At 33.9% G+C, this 12,008-nt stretch overlaps 1 protein-coding gene across 1 annotated transcript; it reads left to right on the top strand.

Annotated features, from left to right (window-relative positions):
• Positions 1-7,793: 7,793 nt before the first annotated feature.
• LOC135074192 (venom allergen 3-like) lies at positions 7,794-10,536 on the top strand. Its single transcript, XM_063968491.1, has 5 exons — positions 7,794-8,028; positions 8,532-8,653; positions 9,143-9,403; positions 9,615-9,810; positions 9,921-10,536. The coding sequence occupies exons 1-5, from the start codon at positions 7,947-7,949 to the stop codon at positions 10,205-10,207; spliced, it is 948 nt and encodes a 315-aa protein (XP_063824561.1). The 5' UTR covers positions 7,794-7,946; the 3' UTR covers positions 10,208-10,536.
• The last annotated feature ends 1,472 nt before the right edge of the window (positions 10,537-12,008 follow it).

Raw genomic sequence — 12,008 nt, forward strand, 5'->3', positions numbered from 1 at the left:
ATGTCTTGACCACAATTTAACCTCTACATCTTTTCTGAGAAGCTATTGGACGGACAATTGTATAGGCAGTGAATGTCCGTTTGTAGCCATGAAAAAGGCAGATTTCTCTGAGTCTGGGTACTTATGATAGCCACCATAAACCATTGCAGGCAAGGTTGGGGTATTTTTAAGGAAATAAAGTTTCCTTCCTATAGTCAACTAGAAAGAAGCCTTTACAACTCTATACTCTTTACTCGCACATATAGAAAATAAATAAATATCACTAAATATAATCTTATTATGATTTTATGGGAAAATTATTATCTAAAATGTAAATAATAGTAATGGAACCGAGTCGAGAGCACTCGACTCCAACATCTGTTAACAAGTTTACAAAAAATTTAAATTACTTTCCTTACAAAAATAAGTCATTATCGATTTAAATTATTTGTTGCAAATACTTACTTGTCCGAGCACAATGTCTATACAAAAATTCATAGGTTACTAAAATACCTATAGATTTATTTTTAGTTACAAATCCTCACCGATACTAATATTATCGATCGATCAAGCATGTACCTAAATTAACCGGAGAAAGTACGAATGTCAAAGATCACTTAAGCTTTGAGAGTAACCGAACAACAACCAAAGTCAGTCATTGCAAAAGCGAAAGTAATTCTTGGAAGCATAAATAGAAAGAGTAAGTTTGATCAAGGAAAATAAGTACGAGTAGTGGCTACTTACTTTGTTTGTTGATTTATAGTCGATATTGATATTAAACTCCTCCTATAAAAGCTGTAGGTAGATCCTACTGGCTATACAGGAATTGCTGACGTGTGGGAAAGAGAGGTGGAATTACCTACATAGTTCCATGACTACCAATATAATAAGGTTGATTTTTAATCCTGGGTTACACTATCTTACTTTAACTATAACAAACGTCAAATGTCTGTCAGACTCCATACAAAAACACCGATTATTTATAGTTACCTACACTGATTTACAGTTTAAAGTTAATCTGAGCAACTCAGACTTATTAGTGTAGATAAAGTTTTCTTGTTTTTAGTGAATGAATCTAGTTCACTGAATTAGGCTTTGGCTATTTCAAGATGGTCGATTCACTATTCGTGAAGAACACGTCAAGTTCACGATCACCTTTCGTTGGTATTTAAGTAAAATCTTTCAAAATAACAAGTAAATTAATAGGATCGCTTTCATAAAATAATAACAAGACTTATTTTTCACGAGTTTTCATACATACACGTTTCAATTGGTTTATAATTTAATTTAATTTTGTGGTTATAATTAATACGAATAATGTAAAATTTTATTTCATCAGCGATTTAATTAGTTCCTAATGTTTACTATTAAAAGAGAAAACGTAATAAAATTCACCTGTTTTATCGATATTTATCGCACAGCCATAAAGCCATAAAATTGTTTTACACCAATTAGCTAGTTCTGAGAAAGATAATAAAACAAAAATAAGAGTAAAGGTTAAACACTAGACAAACTCAAACATATACGAGCTTTGAATGGACAGATTTATTTACATAATAAAAGTTTTACTTGAATAACACATTTTGTTATTCGTAGAAATGATAAAATAGCAATAGTCAGTTTCCTAATTAGACGATTCAGGAGCAATCCTACGTTTTTTCCTAGAATCGTTCACCTGAAGGCTCAGGTGAACGATTCGAGGAAAAAACGTAGGCCTATTTAGAATATATGATTAGGCAATCATATATTATTATTCTAAATACCACCCAATGCCGGCTGCTAAGTAAACATAATAAGAAATTCACAAAAATAGACCTCTTCAATTAAAATCAAACAACATATACACATTTAGCGACAAACGTCTATTTTATGACAAAATGATGTTGATTACGTAAACTTAATATGCATATTGTACTATATTTTATGTATAAATTGCTCTTAATTCAACATGACATTTTATTTGTAACATTAATATTTATGAAACTTCGTCTAAGGTAAAGCCGCGAAGACCGATTTTGATCGAAATATATTTTAATATAAATAATTTACTACAATACAGGATGATGGAAGTAGTATAGCAATAGAGTTTGCTCTACCAAACTGTAGTATAGAGAGAGAGAGCATTATCAGCACTAAAGTATACTCGTAGTTCTTGCAACTCACGAAGGTGAGTGAGCTTTACTTGTGTGTGTACGTTTACTTGCACTTAGCGATAGTGTAATGTCATGTCATTACATGTAATGTCTATCAAAACTTGAAAAACACATGTAAAGCTCAATCGCCTTCGTAAATTAATTGCAACAACTATAAAATAGTTTGGTAAATGCAGAGCACAATACTCATATAAGTGAAGTCCTTATTTATTTGTCTCCTTGTCCGTTTTTCCGTAAGCAGCTATCGATCTTTTTAGGTACTTCATTAAGCTGTTTAGAAAAACAGTTAACCAAAGAATGTTCTAAAATGAGAACGTCCAAAAATAAGTCCAAAATACCTTTCTCTGCGTTCTTAAGTTATACATAATGCCGTACTACAGGTACATCTTTAACCTTTACATGAAAACAAAGGATGCTTTTAATGATTCGATTTTTTGCAGTCGTGTACTTCATTTAACTCCACCCCACTTCGGGACGATTAATTTATCATTACAGGCTAGTACTGTGGAGCAGTAACAAACTCAGTCGGTGTTTATTCACGTTGGGGTGCGTGTGAGCATGTTTATAGTGTTTTTTGTTAATTTATGTGGGATAAGGGTGTAATAGAGACCATCGAAAGTAATAGGTATGTACCTAACTAGGCTTAGGATATACTCGTAGACTTTGAAAATAGGAAAACTGACTGAAAATAGGAAGTGAAGATGCTTACTTTTGACATGTCTAACTGCTAACCATAATACAAGCTCTGCTTATTTTTGGGTAAGGTATTCATTATTTTAAGGACCAACTGGTTAGTGTAGATAGATAGACTATTTGACTCTACATAAAAGTAAATGAAGCAATTAAAATGTGTACTATCTGTTATATGTCCGGTAATCTAAAGTCCCGAAATGTTGGCTTAATTAGTAATTCTTAAGATACTTAATTTGAATAACATTTTTAACAGGATGTACCGGTGTTGGTCTCTGGCAAACTACGAGCCAAAGTAAATACATTAGATGTTTACCACGAGCAAGTAGGTGTATGACGTTTCTGAATAAAAAAGGCACATTTTTCGCATTTAATCATAAAGAATATTCTAGAATAGAGGAATTGATATAATTAATTATTTCTAGAGTACTTTATTTAGCTTTTATCGAAAATAGCATTGCCCGGTGAGGATACAGTTATATGTATTTTGTGTAAAATCAACAACAATTTATAAATAGCATCACAAATGTCTAACTGTATCATGATTACTGATGAATCTAATTTGACATTGAAATCCAGTACGATAAACCAATGTGTCCCAATGAGTATGACGGTTTTTTGTTGCCCAAAATATCGCTTACCACGTCTTGTTTGTGAAACAAATATTTACATGCTCTTACTCCTACCTGACAGGGATCCGTGCTGAACGATCCACCTGCTTCGACATTGAAATATTAAAGCGAATCGCCTACGCATGCATAATGATCATTTCTCGAGAAAAGTGCATTCAGTTTGCAAAGAACCTTAAAACTTTCCACAAAGGTTGATAATTCAGTAACGTGAAAGTACTGCATGGCATATATTGTGTATATGTATCGATAAACGTGTCTGTATAGACGTCGCTTTGTCTGCCGAAGCCGTCTGGCCGATGCTTTACAACGCCGTCACAGCCGCTCTTGCGACACTGAAACTGGTTTCCAGTCTCACTCAGACTCACACAATGGCCAAAAGACATAATTTGCGTAAATGAAATAAGATTTATTTTCATCCACTACTTTGTATTACCGCTCAGAAACAAAAGAAACTCAGTTGAACTTCTTCCCATTGATTGTAGTAAAACATAAATCACTAATGACGTCAAAAATTTTACTCATTCTTATTGTACGTACGTACAATGTTATTATTTGCAAAAATGTTTTCATGATATTGCTGTGGACTTTGTGGTTTTGCTGATTTGGTACCTTTAGGTAACTTAATAATAAGGCTATTTATTTAAAGGTCAAATAAACTTGCTCCAACTTTCGATGGGATCTACCAAGTTTTATGGGTCATCCATTACAATAAAAATAAAGAAATACGTGATTCTTCAACCGCAATGTGATGAAAATTGTAATAAGAAGATTTGTGTCTCTTATTTAATTTAAGAAACTAAGTTATTAAATTAATTTTAATTGCACAAATTATCTGCAGCAATGTGACCTTTAAAATTTTTACAACTTATTTGAACAAATTGGTGTCAGTATAATTTATATTAATTGCTCAATTGCCTTTTGTAAACTATGTTTTTGAATCAAACTGCAAAGCTTTTGAATTAAGCTAAATACTTTAAATAAAAAATATAGATTCGACTACGAAAATATTAACTCAAAAGATGACACTAAGACGATAATGAGTTTGCATGAAATCTAATAATTGCTTGTTTTCGTGAACATATTTAACTGTCCGTCTAACAACTGAGACATGAGAAAACCAAAAATGTTATATATCTAGTACAATACTCTCAAAAACATAATCTTATTTTTAATACTAACTGGCAGGCAGTGGTGACTGAGTTTATTGCGGCGCTTTTCTTCTCAGCACTTGCCAAATATTGGTCTCGAAGCGCTGGTAGGGTAAAAGGATTATGAGACATGTGGAGGCTCCTTATGAGCAAAATATTTGACGATTTGTAAGTCCTATTTATTAGTCCGTACAAATAAAGAAATGTTGGCTTTGACTTTGATAAAAGATTGTCTCGAAGTCCTTGATATTGATATTACATTTAAACTGGACCACGCATTAACATAACATGATGCATCTTTAAAGTGCCAAGGTCTGTCATCTATGACCGCTCGAACTGCTATTATTGTTTCCAGAAATTTACGACCCTACTTAATAAAGATATCGAAATGAGAAATATATTACTTTTTATATACATATCGAATTAATTCAATTGTTTTTTTATCTATCTTAAATGGTATAAAGATGATAACGCAAAATAGTGACCACGTTAATGTATTTATGGTTTTCTGATCACTTAACTTATTTTGCTCAAACTTTTTAGTCTTGATTGAATCCATTGTTGCCATTTTAATGGTATGCAAATGTAACTATGATAAAATTCGTTCATTATCGAAACCCGTTAGACTTTTATAAATAGGAATGACACCAAACTTAATTTATGAGTCATAAATAAGCTAAAATTGTCATTTTGGGGTTGTTAGATTGCCATTGATCTTTCAGAAGTTCTGTAACGCTTACTATTCGTGATAAATTACACGGCAGCTCACATCATAAGACCTAGTTGCTTTATAAGCAGCCCGTTACTTAGAAGTCACTTAGAAGCTATAGAAACAAAAATTATTCAAAATGTTTCAAACACCCTCGCATTAACTTTCAGGAGGAGAGATCGAGAAAGTAATTCGCCGACATAAAGCTTTAACCATTATATTTTATCTGAAATAGTCGATGGGCGGCGGGGACCGAACCCATGTTCCCCGTCCGACCCATTCGGCTATTGTGGCTTTTTACATAATTATTTTAATCACATATTTTAATTTAAAAACAAACAAATACCTACCTTAAAATCCAAAGTTAGTTTAAAGCGGCAATAAAAAGTTATATTTGTGAATACAAGACATTGCTAAGTAAGCCCCACCATAAAATTTTAGGCACAAAATCATGAATGAGTTTCGTTTATTATGAATAAACTTTAAATGATGTTGATTTAAAGCTCGTATAAATTCCATTACCTTAAATCACTATTGTTTTAGAATTGCAAATTTTTATTAAATGATATTTGACACCGTATTAAGTCCGTCCTGATATTTAAATTATTAACAACTCGAAGAACATGCTGCTTGGAAAATTTTGCACTCTATCTGTTTGACCTGTCATTTTGAAATTGATTAAAAATAGATTTAACATCAAAACCACTTGGCGTAATTTTTATTCCATGTAACCAACCATGACATCGTCCTAAAAATATCCGAACTTAACATTTAATTAAGTGATTAATAAAATGAAATAATAAATCAAAAAATAAACGACTAAGATCAACCAACGTGTACGTGATTGCTTCAAATTAATCTCGAATATCTTTGATTTTCAGTAATTAACAGACTAATAAAACTGTACCCGAATCCAGTCGCATAAAATAAAAAGTCACTAAAATATAAGTCATTAATATGTAAATATCGAAGATCGGGCAAGACTTCACATCAGGTGGTAAACCGGATTGGATGGCAACAGGCCACTTGTCACCCGAAATGTTTGACCAATATAAGTTCGTACTAACGACTTTGTCGAGATATTATGTTTTAAAATAATTTTATTACTTTCTTTCGGGTATAGAAGTTATGGACATATTAAAATTTAAATTTTATAACAGCTGCAAACGTGTCGGTTATTATTTCAATAAATATCAAATTGAGCTTATAAAATCATAACTAATTAGAGAGTAAATTGTATTTCAGCCTGATTTGAACGTACCTAATTAAGGAACCGATAACATACCTAATTGGATCTGTCAGGAATATTACGTTATCAACAGTTGTTGGTCAGATTAAGTGTTAAGAGCAGCAATCTTACACGCTCGTAATATTATCGTCGCGTAAAGCGTAACAGGCGTATGAAGAAAATCTAATATTGGTTTCAAGGCAGGTTTAATTAAGGTTTTCAGTGTATTTGTTAACAAGATGATATGCCAAGAACAGCGCATGCCATGACACATTAATTAGATCATATCAATTGTATAGTTACTTATTACCACCTAGGAGCAATCAACACCAATGTTTAACTTTAACTTGAACTTTGAATGTAAGCCAATTCTTAAAATGAAATCAAATCTAAAAAAAAATTACTATTATTAATTAGAAATCATCTCACTAAACTTTGTAACCTAAAATCAAATAGGTAATATTTATGTAGAGATAGGTATGGAAAGCTCTCTCAACTTGCAATAATTTATAAAACGAAAATGTTATGAATACCTATATTGTGCTCTTTCAGGATACCACTGACATTTAAAATATTTACTTACAAAAAATATTTTTATCAAGCATAATTCATGAAAGGTAGAGCCCTCATAAATAATAAAATTATAATTTAATCATAACAGTCTCAACAAAAACCATGAAACGAAGTAGCGTATGCCTGCAAAGAGCTGGTGATTGCATATTATTTTTCCTTGTTTTTGAGTTGCCTATAATTTTGCTTAAAGACCACTTCCGTTCCGACCAATATCTGTCAACATATTTCCACGTTCGGCTGGGTCACATCACAAGAACTCGATTTCATTGACAACCGGCCTGAAGCATAATGAGTTTTAAATTATTACTGCAGATAAAAAGTGGTCGCCTGATGCCCATTTAACCTTTCTTTATTTCGTAACTGAAGATACTACACGATCGAATTAAAAGTCGAATAGGCAGCTCTACTGCGTGTTGTTTCGTCGAGTTGAATTTATGCGAAAATTATGTGTGTATTCAATAAAAAGGTTTCAAAGAATGTGTGAATTAAAATTAAATATTGATGAAAGCTTAAGGGTTACAAATTGAGGTAGTGGGTATAGGAGGTGTGCGCGAGGTGGTGGTGAGTGGTGAGCGGATGATGCGCGGGCGCCGCGGGCGGCCGGCGTCGCTGCGTCTCCATGGTAACGGCGCCTCGGGTACATAAGGCCCGCGCGGCCGGGGTGCCACACAGATCGCTAAACCCTGTCGAGCGCGCCGCACGAAGTGCTGCGGATCACAGGCCATAATCACAATCAAGTTTGACGTTTCGTAAATAAGTGACAACTTTAGTTGCGAATCTCAACTTACTCGTGTAATTTCAGTTCCAAGTGTTGTGAAAAGACTTTAATACAAGATGATGTCCTTAGTGTTGTTTGTTTCGGGAGCTCTTCTCCTTGCAACAGCAGAGGGTTGCGGCGCTGGAAATAGAATGATAAGTAAGTGCACACTTTATTTTATTTAAATCTTAAAATTAATATTTTTTTAAATACATTAATACTCAATTAATTAATTTTTAATAGAGCTTGATTGATTCAATTTGTTACTTTAATTTTATTCTAAATTATTTATCTTTTGCTTGTAAATTATAAAGTTACTCAAATGCACTTTGCAATAAATCTTAGCAAATTATAATACACAATTTTCAATTGAAAAGGTAATAAATTTCACAGCCGCCACCCAGTCTAGAAAATGCGAAGAAGTTTTGCCAAAAAGATGCTCCAATTTGCATACCCGTATGGGTCGAGGTCATAAAATTTTATTGACACTGACACCTGTGTAGCACGCACCGGTCTAATAAATCAGATAAATCCTGTGGATTATAGAATCATTCCACCTTGATTTGGTCGACATTTTATTGGTAATCAAGCGTGAATTATGTGACGAATGGAGTCATCTTTATTACGTTTCAGTGGTTTATTTATGTAATCTTTTTGTGTAGAATCTGGAGGGTTGACGGCGTACGAGAAGCAAGCGATCGTCGACGCACACAACCGGCTGCGGCAATCGGTCGCTCTTGGTCAAGTGTCGAGTCAGCCCCCAGCAGCTAACATGATGGAAATGGTAAGAAATCTTTAGAATTAAACCATGAATTAAGAATATTAAAGCAAAAAAGGAAAACATTTTTCAACAACACATAATATTGATAAACGAATTTCATGAACCTACTCGTATTTAGCAAACAATGATCTCATCCTACAAACAATAAATCGATCATTCATGATCGTGTGAAACTCTTCATATGTTTATTAATGAAGATGAAACAGTTTTAATGGCTTCTAGAGCAAACCCATATAACCTTTGATTGTGGATTTCGTACGCGTTTTACGGTCATTAATATTAATTTAAGTAATAAACTTGATCAAACTTGAAAGATTAATAGTTGTTGTGACATTTTACGATTTATCTTCCTTACAATTTGTAAAAAGTTAAATTTGTTTCTTCCTACATCAGAGTATTTGGTATCCGTTTAGTCAACAGTTTTGTAACAGTCGGTAACGTAAAAGATTTTTGGTCAGAATAAGATAACTAAAGTTTGTTTATTTTTCACAGGTGTGGGATGAAGAGCTAGCGGCAACTGCCCAACGTTGGGCTGACCAATGCACCACTGAACACGACCGCGCCTCTCAACGCGAAGTAGGTCGCTTCGCTGTGGGCCAGAACCTCGCTGCCACCTGGACGACGCGCCCGCCAAGCGACCCCGTCGACTCCCAGCCCGACTTCGCTTCCCAAATCAACGCGTGGTTCGACGAAGTCCACATCTTCGGGTACAGACCCATCAGCGGTGTGCACGGGACAGGACACTACTCTCAGGTAAATACAAAAAACCATAAACTAGCAGGAATGCATGAAATATCATAAAATATGGCTTCATTGATTCCGTTAATCAACACTTTAACGATAATTTATGTTTATTGTTGCTATTGTTCTGTCTACTTGAGTACAAGATGTATCGGTCATTGCCTTATTCCAATCGATATTTCCCACGTTTTAGATTTGAATACTAATTTTTGTATTTCTTTAGCTGGTCTGGGGTGAAACTTCCCACGTCGGCTGCGGCTTCAGCTTCTACTATGACCCCACAAGGGGCTACACTAAGCTGTACATCTGCAACTACGGCCCTGGCGGAAACGTTATCGGTGTCAAGCCCTACGAGAAGGGATATCCTTCCTGCAGCAGCTACGGTCTCTCCAACTCCGTCAAATACTCTGGTCTTTGCTGTGAGTATTGTTTTATTTCACATTTCGTAAATATTGTCTCTGAGGAACTTAATGAACTCACAAAATTGTGGTCTTGGTTGAAATCTAATGAAACATGTGTCTTGTTACAGCTGGCAGCTACACCGCTTCCTCGAGCTACCAAACAGTGGACAACTCCAACGGCTACATCTCGAACGTCATCCCCGACAGCACCGGAGACTCGCATTACAACTACCAATACAACAACCAGTACTACAACCAGTTCAGCAACCAATACCAGTACCAGTACCAGCAACCAGACACCTATTACAGACCCGAAACTACCACTTTCAGGCCTTTGATCAGCATATTCAAATCTGCATCGAACCTTTTCTCCAAATCAAAACCACAAGTTCGATTTGGTACTTTTTATGTGTAAGTAATTCTGTAGTAATTGTAAATTAGCAGTATTTTGTTACCTATTGTGACGGTTGTGTTACTCGACTGATTATTCGGAACCGGCTAGTGCGGGGTTTCGGAACTTTGTAGATAATTTGTTATTCCTTGGTTTTACAAGGAAATTAAATAAGATTTTTCTACTGAACAATAAATTAATATTGTTGGACAATGTGAAGGTTTCAGTAATTTTATGTTAAAATTACAATGCTGTCGTGAATGACCTTCTAGTATTAGCAAAGAGAGTTGAGAGTTGTTACGTAGAAGTTTATTTATAAATATTATTATTAAAGATAAATAATAATTGTAAAATGCATTTCACTTACCTACCCCAATACACACTTTAAAAAACATCAGACATCTGGATAGTCTAGCCGTTTCTCTGAGAAGTAATCAAGCTAAGCAAATTTTATGACAATTCCTTTTCATCAAAACAATTTGATACAACACAAATTACTTATATTAAGTTCGATCTTGAATCATCTCGTACGTCACTATTTCAACTAAACATCTTTCACCAGAATGTAAACTTACTACCTACTATGAATAACAATTAGGAGCCGCTATGAATATTGCAAATACTTACCTGAAGAAAATATCGTGCAAATGCAATGGAAAAAAAACTGCATATCGTAAGAACTATATAATAAACCCCAAAGGCCTTCGACAATTTTGTAAACTAGAGATAAATCTCTCAATTAAGGGTGGGTTGCACCACCTTACTTTGACCGTAACTTTAACGATAACCGTCGTCGGAATTTGACAGATTTTCGACGTTTGTCAAAGTTAAAGTAAGATAATGCATCCCAGCCTAAGTGTCACTAATCACCATTTCAGAAGACAGTGAAATAGTTCATTAATTCATTAGAGGCATAGACAGCTTGGAGCCAACTTAGTCAGCTTTATTTTTGGTAGTCTTTTGGCATGAATGTAGAATCTAATTAGCAATAAATAAAACTTTTAAATGCTATGTCAGAGTTCAAATCCAAATACCATTGACTCAATAAACTGAAAATAATACCAATAAGGAATTTAGATAATAATAAAAAGTTAGGCAGAAGATTCTGACCAAATGTAAAGATACAATTTCGTCAAAAGTCATGAATATTAATATTGACAGGTCCTTGTGACAATTCTTGTCGATTACATCATTTTATGTATACTGAATTAATATTTACTTACTTGATATTTTATTCAAATATCTTCACCTGCTTCAGAAATCAGGTTATCTCAAAATGTATTGGAAAAGACACAAATTTACACCATTTCATTTGTTATTAATACTTCCTGAAAGAAAGAGTCAACACGCAAGTTTGTGATATGGCCAATCATCATAATGATGATGATGATCTATTTTAAAACTCCATGCCTCAAATGATAAATAATATTAAGTGCCTATACTTACTAATCTGAGGCCCGTTGAAGATATGAATAATAAAGCTTTTAATTCTACTAAATAAATAATTATGTCCTATATTTCAGACTTTCGTAAATTAATCAAATTATATGGGGTATTGAAATAAGGTAAGCAGCAATTATGGTTTATCGTACATATTTTAGTTAAATAATGAAACACCTTAATACTGCAACGACACGTGTATTCGTAGTAGTATAAAATTATTCAGTGAACGGTGAACGTACTTATTTCCTTTCGTTATCCTGTTAGAAAAAATCACCAGTGTGCTTACCATGAGTTTACGTTAGGTGTGCTCGCTAGCGACTGCGTAAAAAAATGACATTTAAATGTATGACATATTGTGCAGCGCCCCTAGCGGCTACTTTCA

This window comes from Ostrinia nubilalis, chromosome 8 (assembly GCF_963855985.1).
Source record: "Ostrinia nubilalis chromosome 8, ilOstNubi1.1, whole genome shotgun sequence".
Lineage (NCBI taxonomy): Eukaryota > Metazoa > Arthropoda > Insecta > Lepidoptera > Crambidae > Ostrinia > Ostrinia nubilalis.

Bases quoted from the DNA above. Each gene is read 5' to 3' on its own strand.
- LOC135074192 (XM_063968491.1), top strand. From the start codon at position 7,947: ATGATGTCCTTAGTGTTGTTTGTTTCGGGAGCTCTTCTCCTTGCAACA. The intron at 9,404-9,614 runs GTAAATACAAAA...GTATTTCTTTAG, and splicing joins GGACAGGACACTACTCTCAG to CTGGTCTGGGGTGAAACTTC. The intron at 9,811-9,920 runs GTGAGTATTGTT...GTCTTGTTACAG, and splicing joins CAAATACTCTGGTCTTTGCT to CTGGCAGCTACACCGCTTCC.